Source organism: Ixodes scapularis, unplaced genomic scaffold, assembly GCF_016920785.2.
Source record: "Ixodes scapularis isolate PalLabHiFi unplaced genomic scaffold, ASM1692078v2 PGA_scaffold7__128_contigs__length_106722199, whole genome shotgun sequence".
In the NCBI taxonomy this organism is placed as follows: Eukaryota; Metazoa; Arthropoda; class Arachnida; order Ixodida; family Ixodidae; genus Ixodes; species Ixodes scapularis.
In genome coordinates this window covers 23071707-23091711 of record NW_024609882.1, presented here as the reverse complement: position 1 = coordinate 23091711, position 20005 = coordinate 23071707, and the positions used below count along the sequence as shown (strand labels likewise).

The 20005-nt window shown below is 43.9% G+C and overlaps 1 protein-coding gene across 2 annotated transcripts in view; it reads right to left on the bottom strand.

Annotated features, from left to right (window-relative positions):
• Positions 1–20005, bottom strand: part of LOC8031751 (CD151 antigen) — a 127930-nt gene that overhangs the window by 28395 nt on the left and 79530 nt on the right. The window contains exons 2-3 of one of the 2 annotated variants that reach the window (XM_029973627.4): positions 11243–11560; positions 10953–11138 (exon numbers count right to left, since the gene is read on the bottom strand). The exons of the other annotated variant lie outside the window; for it this stretch is intronic. Of the exons in view, the coding sequence (XP_029829487.1) occupies positions 10953–10965 (13 nt within the window). The 5' untranslated portion in view covers positions 10966–11138; positions 11243–11560. The remainder of the gene's footprint in view (positions 1–10952; positions 11139–11242; positions 11561–20005) is intronic. 2 annotated transcript variants of the gene reach the window in all.

Here is a 20005-nt window from a genome sequence, read left to right as displayed (position 1 = left end):
GTTTCTCTAAAGGATGAGGTAATATAATAGTAATATTTTTTTTCACGTATATTTTTAAATGGTGTGAATCTTTATATATTTTTTGCGTAAATAACGTAGGGTTTATGTTGCGCCGCTAAAATCAAAATATCATTATCGATGTGTTTTTTTTCATTAACTTTAAAAAGCAATTACGTCAATCATTTTATTCGAGTCGCTACTGTCCCCATCAGTATAATAATAATAATAATAATTTCCATTGCATGTAAAGTATAAGCACGTACGAAGTTGGCATCAAAAGGAATTTCTTCGGACGTACTATAATTATCAAATCCCATTAGGAAAAATCAATAGTGTTTTTTGGGTTTTTTTTTTTTTTTGTAGGTAAAAATGGCCAAGATGTCAATTATTCTGTAAGAGAAACTCCACGTGGGTATGTCAGATTAAATTTGATGCTATTTTTTCCCAAAACTGTCTCGGCTGTATAAACCACAGAAATAAAAGAAAATTAGCCCTTCTCAAGCATATCATCGAATGTAAAAGTATTTTTAAAAAAACGTTTACGCCCCTCTATTTACAAACAAGCTCCTTGCATTAGAACGGAATGCACCTTAAATCCATAATTTTTTTTTTAAATATAATTTATTTTTACATTTTTTCCACAGCCAGTGACAACTTCATAAATGCAGGGCGTGCAGCATCCTGAATTTTTTATATCATCGCTCAGCAGTCCACAAGAGCCGATAGATTAACACCGAAGAACATTTAACTTAATTCTAGTTTCACCTCTTTCAATCCGCAATGTAAATTCGAAATGCTATTAATTAAAAAAACAATTGATCAAATTATATCGTTGCAACAAAAACTAAGATATATATATATATATATATACACATATATATATATATATATATATATATATATATATATATATATATATATATATATATATATATATATATATATCTTAACTGAGATTTTTAGTTCATGAGACTTGTCGCTCGTGCCCGAATATTGGCAGGGTGAGAAAGAAAAAAGAAAAAAAACCTGTCCATACTCGCACGTTGAACTCTAATTGAACACGAGCGGATGGCTTTGGAAAAAAACAAAACCTTCAGACAATTACGTGCCTTGTCGCGTTTTGGCACGCTCCCGCGGTTTCCTTGAACAGGTTTAATATTCACCCGTTCGCAGCTGTGTCCTAGAACTTTGTTCTTTCTGAGACCGGGAGACGAAATCCGAAGGACAGATTTAGATATAAAAATAAGAATGCGACAGAATTACTGTAAGCATGAGGTTCAATAAAATCCTCCGAAAAAAACAAATTATTTTTTTCCAGGTATACAAAAATTGTATATATTGGGAAAGTTAAGTCCACATATAGCTTTCCTCTACGTTGCTTTTAAGAAATGGAATCTAAATCCTATGGAGCCAAGGTGAATGTGTTTTGCATACAATATTAATCACATGTTTATCCGAAAGATTATTTTGACGACTTGTATACAAAGTCGTTACGTCACCGCCCGCTCTCAAAATAATGAATCCGGTTAAATGCACGCTTGTTACCGGCGTATTCGAGAGCAAGAGCGAAAGGAATAAAAACAAATCCACCTCAGATATCTCATCCGAGCGATGATTGAAAGCCCATAGAAAAAAAAAATGAAATCTGTCCCATAAAACAGCGGATAAGACATTGATGCATATGGTAAGCGCCGGACAATATTAGCAACACTGTCCTCGCACCACCAGCCAACCCATTAGTGGGCAAATTTACCTCACACCATTGAATGACCTCTTTGCATACGGCATAAGTCTCTGGCAGGAAACCAGCTAAGAATCGTCCGATGGTATCTGCCAGGAGCCTATTAGAGACCGGTTTGCAAGAGGCGCTGACTCCGTCCCACGGAACCATCGCCATCTCCCAAACTTCTTCACTCAAGCCCCCGACAAAAATTTCGCGGTCTCGAGTTCGTTTACCTGGAACTCTATATACTGAGTCACCGCTTTCGTCAGTGGTGGTACATAGGGTCGCCATGTGCTCGCAGTTTAACCTGCGAAATTTCTTGTGATATATAACCCAAAAATATGCAAACGTCGGTCTATGGAAATTCCCCGAATAGCCCAAAACAGAACGTCATACGAGGTTTTTTAACACAATTCGTTGGAACACTGCTGATATAATACGTGCATTTACAAAAGAATGCAAAGAGAACGCCAAACATTAGCAGTTTCCAGTACGGCAGATAAAAACGATTGCGTCTCCGCAGCCAACACCATTCAAGAACCACTTATTGTATTTTAACGCCCGTGAACTGGATAGTTTAATTTCCTACTCTCTTGAATTAATCTGTGTCTCTTACCTAGTTCAAAAATACCCTGCTTAAGGCTTAACAAACATGTGCTTTGGAATTGCCTCAATGCCGGGTGCGAAATAGCCAAAAAATAGTCAAATAGCCAACCACCAGATTTTCTCGCCAACTAAAAAAATACGTGGCCCAATTCGGCAATTTAGAGTGGAAGCAGACAACCCTAGTGGTCACTCCCAAATCGCTTATACCCTGTTTCAGATATAGATGCAGATGACAGTGATTCATTAAGGAACAAACTAGGCTCCCTAGAGCATGTAGTTCAACATTCTGTGAAGACACCTAAGAATATTTGAGACTGCATCGTAGATACTAGGGTTCATTGCAGACAGACGTACACTGCCGAACACAGTTAACGCGAACAAACACTCACCGGCTTTCTTATTTTTTTTTCTGTTTTTAGAAAAGCAATAAAAGTGTGTCATCAAAACTACTCGTGTACATTGATGCATCTGGGGCATAAACCTAAGCGGTTAAATGTAATTACCGCCAACACTTTGTCTAATTAAGATGCCAAAAAGTCTATGTCGTCTTCTTGCTAACAAAGTGTTGCAGTGTAAGAATCCATCGCTGCACAATTACGAAAAAAAAAATGTTTAATGTAAAGATACAACCTAGCCTAAGAAGGATCGAGCGCCTTCTCGTCAATATAAATCAGAGCCTTTGCCGAGAACACCCAGAAAATATGAACCGAACGCAGTTAGGTGCACTCCGGAAATAGAGCCTCTTCCCCGTACAATACATTTTAGAATCCGATAATAGCCCCGACTACCGACAGCCGGAACCACCAAGTCGCAACAGCTAGATCCGTCGAGATTACCCAAGATCGTCGCCTCAAGCTCCGGTATACAAAAACCCAGCAATATTTTTTTTTCCTTCTTCCTATTAGCAAAACTTTCGCTCGCCTTATGCAAACTTGCTCCCCTCAAAGGCCAACAAACGCTTGCAGCGCGAGCCGACTTCTGTGAGCGCATACGCCCCTGAAACTACACGACCAACCGATTAGAATCGGCGGAGAGACGTCGACCGTTCTGCCCGACAACGTAAAGGTTCACCGAACACGGTCACCACCAATCTCCCCATCTCACTCCTCGTGCGCACGCACTGTGACGCCGAATTAAAGTAAGCGCTAAAGAAATGCCGGAAGTCGATTGAGACCAATTAGAAGGAATCTTAGTTCAACGCCACCGAAGCTGTTTCTTGGGTGCGTAGGCCGGGAAGGTCCCTATGTGCGTCAACAACTTGTGGGAGGGTCGTGTGCGCTCTTTCCGATCCACATTTCTGATCTCACTAATGAGCCTGCCTGTAATTGCCAAGGTTGGCTGCGCGCTCCGTGTGCCGAAACGTGCGTGTGCATACCTATCATACCTAGAGGAGAGTGTATGTGTGTGTGTTGAGGGACGGGGGGGGGGGGGGGGCGTACCACAAAGGCCATGTTTCCTACAGTGGGTCTTGAGACGAAAAGTAAGGGGGAAATCCCGCTTGGATACATAAGTACTCCGAGGTCAGATGACTAGAAGCGGTTTCTTTTGCGATTTCGGGTGCAACTCGGTGCCGAGCACAGAGCGAGAGGTTTTGCGAGCTCGGATCGCGTTCATTATGATCGGTTATGAGATAATTTGCACGTCTGGAGGATAAGCTCTTTGGCGCCACTGGGCAAGAAATGTGATTTCGTTAGGTGTGGCAAATCGTATGTCCCGTATGGAATTCGAGGTCCTTTGACCTCGCTTTGGAGACGGAACTAGTTTTGAAATATACGGTAGACGCAGGGCAGACTAATGTGGGGTTTGCTCGCGCAGTTGATCGACTTATTAGCTGGCCGTTATGCTTCTCAGAATCATGTGTGACGTACGTTGCTTTCCATATATACTCCGAATGTTCCAAGGGCATTCGATTAATAACAATAGAGCTCGTCGCCGAGCCTAAACACTTAACAGGTACATTTCTAAACCATTGTAAGGACCGACGTTCGGTGCATGGCTTCTACAAAAAGCGCTGCGCTATAATGAAAGTAAAACTTCTTTGCAACCAAAAACAAATTTCATAATCTCATTTGACTCCAGTAAGCTGAAGGGTAAAGAAAAGCAATAACAACGCATACTCATAAAAAAAAGGAAGTCAAATTTTTATCTGGTTTCAATCACAGTACGCTATGAAGGCGAACAAAAGGCACATCATTACTCTTAATTAATCATTATTACTACCTAAATCCCTTTATGGTTTTGATTACACCCCTAGAATCCACGGGTATCTACAAACGTCCGTTCTCACTCGAATCAGCAATCTCGCCCATCACTTTATCATCCCATTTCCATCCCAGCAAGCTATGAAGGTGAACAGGAGCTACAGCGATGCATACTCTTACTAACTAATATAGACCGACTCCTAACGGAAGCCAAATTTGTATAATCCGATTGCGATCAAGTAAGCTAGTAGGGCGAGCAAAGGATACAGCACTGCTCTGAATTCATCACGCTTCCCACCTAAATCCTTTTTTTATATAGTTTTAATCGCACCCCGAGATCACACGCGTATTCGTAAGAGTTCGTTCTGAACTGAATCGGCAATATCTCGCTCAATCGCATCCGTGGCGCTCTTTTCATCGCCAAATAGGATTCTCGTTTTTTTGCGAACCTTGAACGTTTTCGCGGGACGGCGGCATCAATCTTCGTTCAAAAAAGAAAACGACCGATAAAACGCCGCGTCCCCTTCGATTACGCGTTATGTAAGCTCGCCCGCCCGAACAGGCAACGGGGCTAAGAGCCCGCCAAGGTGAATTACACAATACGGAGGTACCGTTGCTGCGTCAAGGCTGACTACCCACCAAAGGGAACCACTCTCCTATTATTACACCTAAATTGCAGGGTGTTGAGATAAAAAAAAAATAAAAATAAAAGCGGAAGCCTGCGTTTCTTACGTTCTTCTTCTTTTCTGTTCCGTGTTTGCCGCCGCAGCAGTGCAAACTATCCATCAAAGGTCGAGCGTTTTGCCTCCAAAGATCCCTCGTCTCAAGTTGGTACTTCTGGCTTCTTGAGATCTTCGACGTTGCGGTAACCTTCCTCCCTATCTTTGGCTTCAGCTCGAATCCAATGTATAGGATAACCATCGCTTCCGAGTCGTCTGCCAAGGGAACGATGATGCGCAACGGCTTCTTTTATTTCTTTTTTTTTTTTTCTGGCGATGTTTTGGAGTCCATCCCGGGCTTCGCGAGTGAAGAGTTTGCGAAGGAGGCAAGCTCCGGGATCAAGTAAAAGTGTGACCTTGTCAACCGATGTCTCGTGGCGTCGCCAAAAAAAACAACAAATGCTTTTGGATGTCGTTGGTGTATATAATTTGCGTGTGGTGACTGCGTCGCCACTTTGATGCAACGAGAAAGGGGTGGGTAGGCGCGCGTTAGAGCCGGGGTGTGGCCTGGCAAAAAAGCAAGGTCCGTCTAAGGTAGTCGAAAATATTGCGCGTTACGTCATCAGTCTCGGATAATGACGCGTATCTATCAAAAGGGCATGCAAATGGACGCCGGTGACATGCACCGTACGCTCGACATTATTGGACGTCCGGGTCGTATATGAGTGAAGTGAGGCAGCGTGAGGGTAGTGCTGTTCGCTGTTTGGTGTAGATGTTTATCAGCAAGCTGCGCGGGTCTCGCTGGTGTAAACCCACCGCCTCACCACAGATTTTTAGTTTGTCCTGCCAGTGTCTCTTACTAAACTTTTCTACGCGTTAAAAAAAAAAGAAGCACCTAGAAGTGTCGTAAATGCAACCGAAGTTTCGCTTCTTCATTGCTAACTCTGAGGAAGCTAAGTCTCTTTGCGAAAGAGCGACTACCACTGTGGGGCTTATGTCTTTTATTTCATTTCATTCAATTATTTTCGACCACCTTTTTGTGTTTGTTCTAACTAGGGTGTTCGAATGTGGCCTTTGCTTAGGGTGATATTATCTTACCATTTTCTGCTCAACCCTTGTTTTGTTTTTTTTCTCTTTTTTTATGATTGCGTGAAAGTGCGCTTCACGGCTCCAGCTTATGATGTTCACTCCGCTACAGCGGCATTTTGTTACCGATTATTTATTTGTATTTCCCCTGTGAGCACGCGCTGACGGCATTGGGTGCTACGAAGAACGTAATTACCCTAAACAGATGGAGATTGAGGTACCCTAGTCCTAACCATACGTTATCGGTCAGGTTGAAAAAAAAAATGAAATAACTACCATATGGTATAGGAGCTACCTAGCCTAGTAATACCTTAATTTGGTGTTTTCCCGATGCAACCTAATCACAGCTACTGCACTCAGTTTTGGGAAATCTGTATATTCAGCGCATGCTCGGGTACTGCAATCTTCCAGTAATTTAACGCGAAAAAAAAAAATCTTGGTTTCCTGTTTAGGCTATAACTAAACAGAACCAAACAATAAGAAATACAAGAAAACTGATTGGACAATTGGGAAACTGCGGGCGTTCCAACACAGTAATCCCCCCTTAGAGCGCCAACAGGTTTCACGCGCGTAGCTGCTGAGCCAAAGAGGGGCTTAAAATTCTTCGCCGGCACAACCCCCGTCGACGCCACTGACGACGACGAGCCGCCAAAGCCCAAGCAAACGTCACGCATTGTTGTCAGACTATTTCTTTTTTTCAAGTCTTTCCTCAGAGGAGCGAGAAAGAGAGGCAACCGTCTCCTCCGCGGGCGAGCGGGCTGACGCCCAGAGAGAACGCGCCGGTTCGAAAAAGCGGGTGAAGGCAGCGGCTCACGTGCCCGTGACCGTTAAAAGCCCCGCTTCCCCGTCCTCGCGTCTCGAAGCGCAACAGGGAGAGAAATAAAAAGAGACAGTCGGTGGGGGGCAGCAGCGGTGTCTCGCCGCTAGCCACCTTGACTGGAGACCGCCAAGGTTGGGAGCCTTCTGGTCGGCCCGGAAGAAGCCCGGCTCGGATAAGAATGAGGAGGAACGAAGCAGCAGTGTCGTCGGTCGTCTTCGCTTCCGAAACCGGCCACCGCCTTCCAACCAGCTTCACCTTTCATAAAAACGGCGTCTTCCGACTTCCCCCATTTTGAAAGGCTCAAAGGAAAAAACAGTTTTACGGAGCGGTGAAGACCCACAGGGGGTGCCTTTTTGGGTTATGCGTATTGTTATCGCTCAAAGCTTTTCGGAACCAAATGTCAAAAAAAGACGGGGAGCTGAGTTGAAGGAATGTTGGAAGATGGAAAGCCCTTTCTGTTTACTTATTCCAATGCCATCTCTAAGCCACGCTTCGTGAACTGGTCTGGCCACCGTGGATGAAACGAAACATGTTTTGTTCGGGTGCCAGCTTGGCAACCATAGGCACGCCTTGGCAAGACTAGGCTACCAGACGATCTACACTCACTAACTGTAAGATGGCGGCGCCCAAAGGCCGTCTTGCAAACGTATGGATGTTTGCGAGCACGGCCTCTTGTGCGCCGCCATCTTCCTTCTGGAGCGTGCAGAACGCCTGGTAGTGTAGCCTCGCTAAGGTTTGCCCATCGTTGCCAGGCTGGCGCCCCAAGAAAGCTCTTTCCACTCACGGTGGCCAGACTAGTTTTTGAAGCGTGGCTGCTTGCAGACATCTATGCACTGGAACCACTGTTCAGTTACAATAATATTGTACAATCTGGGTAGTAATTGCCCTTTTAGCACAAAGAGAGAAAGAAAGACGATAAGGAAATGTTAGAGTGGAATTCAAAGCTTGAACCATTAGACTACACGAAACACAATGACAGCCAATCATAGCGAATTACGAAAGGGTTCCAGTGAATTGCAGAACTCGAAATGCAATTATATAAAAAATGCGACGTGTCTAAAAACAACTTGCTTTTATATATATATATATACTATAAAGATTTATATATTGTGTGCATTTTGTCATTGGCTGGGACTTTTCTATTGTTCGCTGTAATTGGCTGCCTCCGTGTTCTGCAAGAAAGGGAAACCCCAGGTGTCCTTTAAAAGATGTAGATTGTTTCCTGGTCAAAAGAAAATCGCACGGAGTAGAGAGCCCATCACGACCTACCCGAAAGCTGGCTTCCTTTCGTGACGGCGACAAAGTGAGAATCGTGCGACGAGCACTTAAAAACTTAAATGCACGCCAATTCAATCCTTCTCTTATTTCGCCGTGAGAGAAAGCTATGCATATTACGGAAAGTTAAACCAAACTGGCGATATCATTTTATTTTATGTTTTTCCCGTTTTTCCATTGGATCACCTCATGTGTGGATTCCAGTCCAGCTTACGTGCGCGGAGGAATCCCCGCGCTTCTTCTTTTTTTTTTTCTTTTCTAGTATCTCGTATTACTAGCCAACTCTTACAAAACCGTTATCCTCGAAGATAAAAAAAAAAAAAGCCTATCAAAAAGAAGCACGGTTCAACGGCGTCTGCCTTGACCGTCAAGGCCGTCAAAACCTGGACCTCCCGTTCCATTCAACAAAACAGACATCGAAGACGACACGATAGATCAGAAACACCGCAGTACTTCCTTCCTCGCTAAAAACGCGCGGCGCGAAAAAAAATAAAACGAAGATTTATTTTACTCCCGGCTGAGGAGGTAATCGCGTTGCGTGCACTCGACTCCACCTTACTGTACGGACCGCGGCGGATGGTACGGGCCATCCAAGCCAATCCAACGATATCCTCCTGTCACGTGACCTTTGAGAATAGCGCTGCAAGCGGCGCTGGGCTCGAATGTTCTCGTGGACGCAGCGTGATGCGAACCCGTCTCGTTACGAATGCGCAGTGGCGTGTTCCAGTCGGTCGCCGAGTTTCGGTGGCGTCCATAGAGGATACTATACGGGCGTCATGCCACCAACCTAGTGCTGCCGCGCATAGAGCAGCCCGAGATTGGCATCGACGGTCTCTCGATTCGAAACGGAGTCGTTCACGGACGTCTGCTTCGGAGGAAAGTTGGTTGGCTCAAGACGATCGTTGCGAGAGCGTCCAGTTTATCCGGCTCCTCGGTGACTCCCAGCACCTAGTCTGCATTAGCTTTTTTTTTTTTTTCCTTTTTATTTTCTCACTCCATTCCGGCCTTCAGTGCGACTCTTGACATTGTCAGACATCGATTAGAACGTATATAAAAAAATTTTAATTTTCTTTTTTAGCAGTGCTTCGGATTATTGAAATAGGTAAACGGTGACGGATCGTCATCAAGTTCATTCACACAAAAATCCCTTAAACTTTTTTTTTATTTTTTTTTTTTTACGTTGTGGTATCATACGACAGCGAACTGCCCGGGGACTTCGGTGATTGTATGTCAAGTGCCAAACTTGTCCTTGAATCGGTTGCCACGCTTGACACGAAGCGCGATTGCCCCAGTAGCTCGCAGTCGCATCTCGCAACTCTATGGGAATGGGCCTGCGTTCGGAGCACGAGGTCGACAAGCTAACCGGTGCTTACTCCAGCGAGTCGCCTAAGAGTCTGGATCGGTAGAAAAAGGAAAGAGACTTAACCTTAAGTAGCAAAGGAGGAGAAGAAGAACCCCGATGTTCCGACGAGGTCTACCCGTATCCGTCACGCGGGGGTGGCGAGAGTCTCTCCATCGTGAATATCGAAAGATGAATTGTCTGATTTTCCACGGTGATTTATCTTCTTGGAAGTGCAAGCAGGTTGAAATGTTTCCAGTAAATTGATAGCGCTTCTCCTTCGGAAGACAAGCTCCACGCGCTTCGTATTTACTTCGTGTATAACACGAGTGATTCATTACGCGGTGGTAGGTATAAGGAACGGAGAAAAATGAAGTGATCAGCAACGCGGTCTTTATACGCGCACGTTCACACGTTGCGCCGGGCGCCGTGAGTAGGGGATAGGGTTCGCATCCTGTTGGATGTTTAGCATTCTTTCTCGGAGACGCGGTAACGTTGAAGCAGCGGTATAAGGGGAGACCGCCGATCTTGCTGATAAGGCGCTGCTGTATTAACACTTTGTAATTCCTATTGGGTGGCGCTCGGGTGCCGCGCATTCCAAAGCAGTCGACGATAGGAGGTTGCTCTGTGGAAAATAACTAACAAATGGTGGGAAAATTTGTTGAGACCCTGAAAATGGCACTTGGTGGAGTTACGCTCCGAGGATAAATATCCCCCGCTTCGGAAACGAGTTCCGAAGAAAAAAAACAAAAAGAAGTGACAATGAGACAGATTAAGGAACTTAAAAGCTTCTTCGAATTGATCAGACGGTATTTAGGATTATTTTTTACGTTTTCTACATCACAAGGTTAACACCACCCTATAAACATTTTCAGGCTATGATTTGATTTCTTTAAAATAATAAAAAAATATAGTCTGAAAATAAAATTAAAAAAAAAAGAAACTAGAAGAGAATCCGACAAGTCTATACTTTAAAGGCTATCCTATAAATCAATGGTAAAGGAAATTCTTCCTAAATTTCACCGACCTAAAAAACTTCTAAGTCTGGTTCCTAACCGATATCATTCTTCCTGCTATGGAAATGTCCGGGAAAAAGTGAAAGCTAACACAGATAAAAAAAACAAAGGCAAACAAAAAATTACAACATAACTGAGTAACCAAATTCCTCAAGCTTAGAAGAGCAAATGAACACATAATGAAAAAACAAAACAAAAACTTAAGAGAAAAAACAAGGAGTACTTACACCTGAGATACATCTTGGCAGGAGTCGATTTGGTTTCACTAGAAGACCCTGCGGCCTAAGTTTGCGGAGGCACGTCGTGGATCCCGAACAAACTAGCTGCTGCGGTTCCGCAGTTCACTGCCGCCGCCTCCGAAATCGCCGAAGAATGGCACAGAGGAGAGAAGATGACGACGGAAGAGCTTGATCCTGGAAACACGCGGAATACGATGCGGCTTCTCCTTTCCTCCGAGTCGCTGGATGCAGATGATGTGGTCAAGACTTTGCCGAAGACGGCGGGCCGCTGCACTCACTGTCCTGTCCACACGGGTACCAGGCCGAACTCATGGGCAGAAGGAACTGTCCACCTCTGCTCTCGGAGTCGGACTGCTGTGTTCGCAGGGGCGGCTCTGCTTGTTGTTGTAAGGGCGCCTCGGCTGAAAGGGGTCTTCCCAGCCGGAAAGACTGGAGGGCCGGAAGGGAAGGGTGCGAGGGAGAGGGCACCCTTGGTGTAGCCGGATAGCTACCTGGACGTCGTCGACGACGACGTCTTTGTCGGGGAGGGCGCCTCTCGCCCTCTCCTCTCCGCTAACCTCCCCTTCTCCTCCTCTCCGGTGGGCCGTTATCCCGTCCTGATCCGTGAAAGGGGGGGAGGAAGGGGCGAGAGACAAGGCGCGTCGGCTTTTTCAGGGTTAAGGTTAGCGGCGTATGAAAAAGAGCAAAGGGGAGCGGAGAGAGTTGTAGTAGCGGGCTGCTGGCCGGAGGAGAGGGGAGTAATGCGCGCTGAAGGAAGGAGAGAAAGTAGTAGGCGAAAGGGAAATGGCAACCTGTGACGGCGACGACATTGAAACGGGGTGTGTGTGTGATCCGGCGTCTGCTATCCAGCTTTCCGAAAAGGGAACAGAATATGTTCTTCCATATCCGAGAAAAAAAATAAGAAAAAAAGAATATTTATTTGTGGAAAGGTCTGTGGTTGGGCAAGTAGAGCAATAAAACGGTGCTGCAAAGAGTTGCCTAAAAAAAAAAAATGTGCGAGGTCAGGATACCATTAGTCTTGGTCAGTAGATAGTGAATAGTAACGCGTTACTATTAACTTTTTCGTAACTTTACTAGTAACTTTTTTGGAAACTTGTAACCGTAACGCTTTACTTTTTTGTAACCGCAACGGTAACGCTATCCCCGAAAAGTTGCCAAAACGAACGAGATCGTGGTACCGCCAGCGGAAGTTGTAACTTGACAATGTCAAGATGCTGACCATCTTACTGGGCAGTATTGCGATTTGCATGAAATTGTTTCTTGATTTACGTAACCGCAAGTACTTCATTCTGGCGTCGTCGTGTCAAACGGCCATGACGTGTGCGATGTGAACGGGATAAGTGTATGCAAGGAACAAAAGTAAGGCGTTGAGAAAGTAGGAACAATATCTGTCGCTACGTGTTTAAAAAAGTAAATGAGTGTAATTATCTTCGACGATCTGCAGTATGGTCGCCAGTATAAGAAGCAACTATTCTAGGATGATGAATTATTGAGAAGTTTACATTTACCCCTAGTGACCATTTCTTCTCTCTCGTATATGCGAGCCAAATAGCACTCATTATGAGGTGCAGAACTAAATAGCTAGGTTCAACCTTACAACCCCAGAGAGGCTTCAAACACGAGCTGGTTGTTTTTCTAAAATTGCCCCTTTACTAAACTGTCAAATCGAGGAAAACGTAACTAACGCTGGTAATAAAAATGATGCTTATTGGTCACGACTGCTAATACTGCCTTAGCTTTTGAATATCCATAGCTTTATATGTACCCTATATCGATTAGATATATTGACATGGATCTTAGAAATCCCGTTTTCATCCTTATTATTTGTCTAAAAGATGAATAAACAGTCAAAACAAGTTAGTCCAGAAACAGTATTACCGAATACATGTATTACAATATGATCTAAAACTCTTTTCGTGGGCCTCTTTGGAGGAACTTTCATGAGACTCCCGCAAATGTCCGACTTATACATAACGACATGATCCGGAAGCTATACTGATTTCTGAACCCGAGTGCCTATAAAATGTTCGTTCCGATTAACCGATTTTCGCAAGAATGCTCGTGATTAACTAAAGGAGGAGTTCAACCTGACACGTATGGAAAAAAAGAATAGTTACCGGTTTACCACACCAAGGTCGGTATACGCGATCGACGGTTCCTCAAAATAGCCGGGACACGTGCCGTACCGGAAAAGGCGTCGGGGAAGTTCCCCGCTCGGGGTGCCCCATGACACCACCAAGCTACGCGTGACCACGAACAAGCAAAGACGTACTGGTCTACATAGGCACGTGGCGACCAGTGTGTATACAGTCTCCCACAATATAAAAGGAAAACCCGTTCGCAAAGGCAGTTTAGGTGACGGTGCGAAGCACGCTTTGACCGGAGACACTCTATTTTAAGTGAGAGAACGGAATTAAGGTTCGTTTAATTCACCCCATGCAATGGGACACTTTCAAAAGCGAATCCAGCACACACCCTAAACAAATCTTAGACATTATTTTTCCGTCGCCCTTCTCTTTTTTTTTTTTTTTACCATTATGGGGTTTATTACAATTATAGCATCTACGTTGTTCACGAGGGCTGTTCGGGCCAAATTATTTTCGTACAAATTAACCAATGAACGGAGTGCATTATAACGTTTCACAAAGGTGTCTTTATAGTAGTGCATTTATCGTACACAAATTTCATTAATGTTAGTAACAGTGGAAAAAAAAAAAGAAATTGAACCTTAAAGGGACACTGACACCCCCCCAAATAATTTTTGTTTCTTTTGGCCAGGCGATTTATTACGGTTTCAGAAGGCTATCCAATCAACATTTTGCTACAGCGTCACGTATATTATTAATAAAGTAAAAAAACGCAACTGCTCAAAACCGAAACCGAAACTGGACTGGTGAGGAAGAAGAAATATAAAGGAAAAGAGAGGTGGCGGAAGTCACGTGGCCGAGAAACTTTTGTTCCCCCATACAATGTATTTACAGCCTTGGTGAAGCCACAAGAAATGGGTATCATATTTCTTTTCTATTTTTAATAATGTGTGCGTGCCTTCAATGACCCACGACTTTGATTAAATTTGGTGCTTGTGTCTAAACCTTAGAAAACGGCCCGTGATTACGGAAAAGAGAGTGAGCGCGACTCAAACCGGCCAGTTCTTGATCGGCGGTTTTCGGGTGGAAAGAAACCGAATTTCGAGCCGCAAATTCTGTTCTGTGTAGTTGGGTACTCATATATAATGTAGAGCTAAAAACCTTGGCGAGCATAAATACCCTGTCAGTGTCCCTTTAACAACCTTTTTTTTTTTTTTTTTTTTCCTTGGCAGAAGCTCAAATCTACTAAATCTCCTTCCGGGTATTCATCTAAAAAAAAAAAAAAGAGAGACTTTTATCGCTTTATTTTGCGCCGTTTGTGAGTAACAACGTCAACCAGAAGTTGTTTCTTTTTTTTTTTTTTGCCGCTTTTTTCTAAACATGTTTTTTTTTTGTTTTTTTTCTTTCTTTCTTATGACTTACATCAAAACATTGAGGACGATAAATTCACCACCTAAAGATACCTTCGTGGAAAGTTTCAATGCACACCGTTTACTAACTTATTTATACGAATTCTTTCTTTTCTATTTTTTTTTTACGCCTGAATAGCGCTCGAAAACAGCCTGTATCCTTTTCCACAGAGCACACGAGAGACGCTGCATTCTACCGAGAAAGCTCGATTAATGACAAGGCCGATATGTTTGGACCTAAGAAAACCAGTCTGCTGAGCCGTGGCAGCAGGTCATAGTTAAACGTCATGTTTGATGTCATAGCGCAGACTGTGTGTGTGTGTGTGTGTGTGTGCGCGTGTGTGTGTGTGTGTGTGTGTGTGTGTGTGTGTGTGTGTGTGTGAGTGTGTGTGCGTGTGCGTGTGTGTGTGTGTGTGTGTGTGTGTGTGTGTGTGTGTGTGTGTGTGTGTTTTCTCGTTTGGGTCTTCATAAATAGTTAACCATGTCATTCGACGACCTGCCTCCGTGGACTGCGGTGATTGGCTCCATCGCGGGATTTGCGGGAAAGGCGATGCTCCAGAATTCTTAAAGTGTAGCAGCCTGAAAGTGCCTCGTCTATACTTCGTTTCAGCTTCGGTCCGAGCGCGTCCGATGTTATGAGCCGGAGGGCCAATGAAACAGCGAAAGAGGCACAACGTCATGGCGTCGTGCCTCTTTCGCTGCAGTCGATAGGACTATCCGGTATTCACCGTCTCTCTGTGCGTGCTCACCCGCCGGCTAGTCCGATCAAGCGCAGAAAGCACGCAATGACGTTGCGCTTTTTGCCCTGTTTGATTGGCCCTTTGGCTCATAACATCGTTTGCGCTCGGACATAAGTTGAAACGAAGTATAGTGAGTGTTTTATAGTGGTTGGGAGACTGTCGCTATCACTGTAACTATCATCGACTGTACAACAGGAAGCACAGACAGGTGGTCATCCAAGACCGAAAAAAGAAAAGACCAAGTCGTGTCGTTCAAAAAAGAAAAAAACAGTCTTATATATATTTTAATGGCATGCCTTAAAATCGACCCTCATGAACGCCTACTCAACTAGCGATGTTTCTGGCGGGTTGACGCGGCCTTAAACCTGTGAAACGAATGTTGGGAGCGTATCTTGCTAACGAGCAAAATTATCATTGAGACCAGGGCGTAGTAGAGATGACCGTAATAATTGCACCTGTGATAATGTTAATGTCACTAGTTTGTTACACTAGGCGCACGACCCCCTCCGCCCCCCCCCCCCCCTCCCCCCCCCCCTCCAAAAGAAAAAGAAAAAGAAAACTAAAAAATGTGGATGTTGGCCGCGTTATCAAATTGGAGGTGCCGAATCGCAAACATATTGCAAAGCCGCATTCCTTGCCGCGGCATAAAGAAAACGACCTGAACGTATATATATGATCATGTCGTATTACACCTGAGACTGCGGTGGAAGAAATCGGAAGAACTTTCAGTAGAAGGAACAGACACAGAGAACGTCTCAAGTTTGAGACGTTCTCTGTGTCTGTTCCTTCTACTGAAAGTTCTTCCGATTTCTTCCACCGCAGTCTCAGGTGTAATACGACATGATTAGCTACCACCAGCTCGCCTGCACTCTTACCGTCTTTTCACTAATAGTATATATATGGTTACTGAGAGCTCCAGAAAAGCTGAGCGTGAGGAATTGCGAGCTTCTTATTAGCGCTTCGCAGCCAACGACAGGACGGTGCGGCGTTAGCAGATAAGGATACTGACGGACAAATGTTGGGCGTCCACAGAAAGCTGTAAGCGCAAATTTCTGTTCAAAGTAGCCATCTGATCCAGTGTGTCTATTAAATCTCTTAAAAAGTTGCATTAATTTTATTTAGTTTCCATCAGAAATAACGTCAACAACATCGCCATTGATAAAAAAAAAAAAGGAACTGTGTGTGTGTGTGTGTGGGGGGGGGGGGGGGGGAGGTTCACCGTTCGACTGCTTTGAAATCGTGTATTTGGCGTTAACCTCACGGTCAACTTTTTCACGCAGTCATTAGCGAACATTCTAGGGGGTCGTAAACAGCAAGTCTAGAACATCGCCTTACGTCATCGCGTACCTCCAATGTCATGCCGGGACGGGGTGCAAAAAAAAATATCGACAGTTCTAATAGAGTTGCCAACGAGACGCAACAGGTTGGCTAGTGAGCGGATCGCATACTCTTCTATCACTCACGAGGTTCGGCGTAATTGACCATTAGGAAGCCGTTACCAAAGCATCGACCGTGCCAGAGATGCAATCTCGACCTGAACGGTCCTTGCAGAATTAAGTTTGCGCCAGCTCTCATGTTTGCTCTTTCTCGTGTAATTCTTTTTGGCACGTCGATTCTCTCGCGTTCTGCTGTGAGCGTATAACGCGGCGGTGAAGATCGCCACTTTCTTCCCATGAACGTTGTTTTTCTTCTGCGCTTTCGCGCTATCGAGGCTATGCAGTCATTGACGGGTTTAGACAGGCGACTGTTGAAGTGAGTAGCATCTACGGAGTTCGGCCTTGACCTCCCTTTGGCAACACGTGAGCTACGGCTGAATTGTTGCAGCAAGCGCGTGTATAGAACCAGTCGCAAAAACATCCAGTGTCCTCCTACCATATCGCCGAACACCGAATGGTTCTCGCCGCTAGGGTTTTTAACTGATATTCACCTCCATTTGTAGTATGCATAACTTTGAGGACCATTTACACGACTGAAATCTTTAAATAAATAAATCCCTATCCTGAAGCCAAACTCTATATCGTGAACAATTTTGTGTCTTCTGAAAAAGTACCACGAATGATACATATATAAGGATGACAAAAAAAAAAATGCTATAAGAACAAATTCAATTGTTTTCCTTCGTCAGTATTTTTTGAATGAGACAATTATATATATCTTCACTTAGGTGAAGCTATAGACAGGGCCAAAGCAACAATATAATTACAGACAGTTTAAAAAAAAAATCTCAGGGTACGGCTTTTTGTATTTCTGCAATTGTTTTTGTGATAGGTTATGAGGCTTTCTTATCAGATAATCCTGCAACCGCATTGAGTGCAAAGAGATCATAAATTGTCGAGGACTCACCACGCTCTGCATTTGAATTTGTACAGTGTGCTGCAATATGAAAGACCGACTCGGAGCGCTCGGCTACGCGCTCCGAGTGGGTCTTTCTTATTACAGCGCACTGTACGTCGGTGACTATATACATGCACTGTCAGACATGTACGGTACTCCTTCCAAGATAATCAAATTACATCTCATCAGTTGCTTTTTGTACTCATTTGTACTCATTTCCTTACATTTATTAGGAAGTAATCGCAAGCTTAATCCGGTTACTTTTTGAAGTACTAAAATTACTAGTAACCGACGCCATTCTCTCTCCTCATATTCCTAATGGCACCCTTCGCTTGTACAAGTTTCCTACCAATCGAAATTCTCGAACCAAGTCAGTGACGGATGGATTGATTACCGAAATTGGTGGATCAAGAATACAGGTAGTTTATATAGTTCGGTGATCCTAATCCAATAAAGAACAGTATGCGAAGTGTAAGTTCGTCTGCTTCTTGCACAGGGCTTTTGATGATGTCAGAACGCCGAACTCTTATTGGCCGACTGAAAAAAAAAAAAAATGTGGGTAGGCGTCAAGGCATTAAGCATTAAGGTCTACCCACTGTTCTTCCATTCCAAGCCAATCAGAACTCGGCATCGTTCTGACGTCATCACAACTCTTTGGCAAGAAGCAGACGACTTGGTCTCCGCATACGAAAAACCCCATTTTCAAACCGGCAGAAAAGTATATGTCGCTTTCAAAATCTGAAATAACCCGAAAAGTACCGCTTACTTCTTTGAAGTAACGGCTAATTCTTCTTCTCAAGTAATCAATTAGTCTAGGTGAATACTTTTTATTCCAGAGTAATCGCAATTGTAATCGATTACATTTTTCGAGTAACGCTTACACGACTGACTATGCTTATCAGTAAACTAAAAAATATACTTTGCGAAGTGTTTCCTAAAGGTGCAGAATAATGAGCAATAAGTATAGTCTATGTATAGTTACCGTAATACAAATCCCTCCGTGTTGTTCTTTCTATGACATGGGAATCGAAACAATGCAAAAATAGAATATATCGTCGCTTAAGGATCCAGATTTACCTTTGTTGGAAAACGTCGGTGGCGCGAAAAAAGACATCAGTATAGGCTTCCTTCTCCGGAACGCCAGCGCACCCCACAGATGCCGCAACACACGTGTGTCGGCAGAGCTTGGGAAAGTAAAGCGTCCGCGGAGGAAGCGACAATCTGAAAGCGCCGGGACCGGAACCCAATGGAGCCGTCTTGGAAAACGATAAGGCTTTGTGGTACTTTAAAGAAAAACAAAAAACAACAACAACAAAAAGAAGGACGAATAATTTTTAGATTCTTCCAACAGGACGGATTCCGCGTAATCGAAAGTTAGAAACGTTGGTATCATCGCAAATATATATACATAGAAAGAAGTGCGTCAATATATATCTTTGTTACTCTAAGAATTCGAATGTGTCTCCTTTTCCGCGAAGCGCATGGAAGAGCCAATTGCTGTAATCTACGCTGGGAGCTCAATAAATGGCGAGGCAGGAGATATGCAGGATAGTTCCCAAAAAAAGAAAACAGCCTTTTTTGTTTCTTTTTTTGCCCGGATAAATAATTTGTGCATTGCATGAAAGATCAAACTTTGTGAATATGTAAAGCTAGCTGTTCGAATAGAACGCGAAAGTTTGAGAAAATGACGTTGTTACCTGGGTTAAAAGATAATTGAGAAAAACTAAGTTTCCTTATAAGTCGACGTCCCCCTTATCAAAATATCGTCGAAGCAAGAAATTATATTTTGAACGCTTGTGGGATTTATTACCAGTGAAAAACACTTGTTAGAAAAAAAGAGAATATTGTTTTCTGTCGTGCGGCCAAGTTTGTTTCACTGAACTATATGCTATAAAGGCGCCTACAAAGCCTTTCTTTTTTTTTTACTTTATTTTTACAAAATTAGGCTTCGGTGGACGTCGCGGCTCATAACGGAAGTTCGTATTTCTCAATTATCTCTTCATCCAAGTAACCTCATGTTCTTAAACTTTCGCATTCTATCCTAACCATGAGCGTCACATACTCACGGTGTTTGAGCGTTCTGCGATGCATAGTTTATAGATCCAGACCGAAAACCACGGTTCTATTTTCTCGTAACTCCCTGTATTTAAACCTCACAAAAAAAAAACGCGCTGTGACACTGAGCCTGTACTTACATCATACCCGTGCCACACGGACAACTTGAATGCCATTTACAACGAATGACATTTCTGTGATCGGCGAATCAGCTCGCGACCTGGCGTGCGTGGAATGCGCTACGCCCGGAGTGTCGCGCTGATTGGCCGTCCGCTCAAATGTCATTCGTTGTAAATGGCATTAGAGCTGCCCGTGTGGAACGGGTATCAGTGTCAGAGCTCCGACTGTTTTCGGAGGTCTAAATATATTTGCAGTCCTGTCTTGCACCGTGCTCTCGCATAGATTCCAGCGATCGG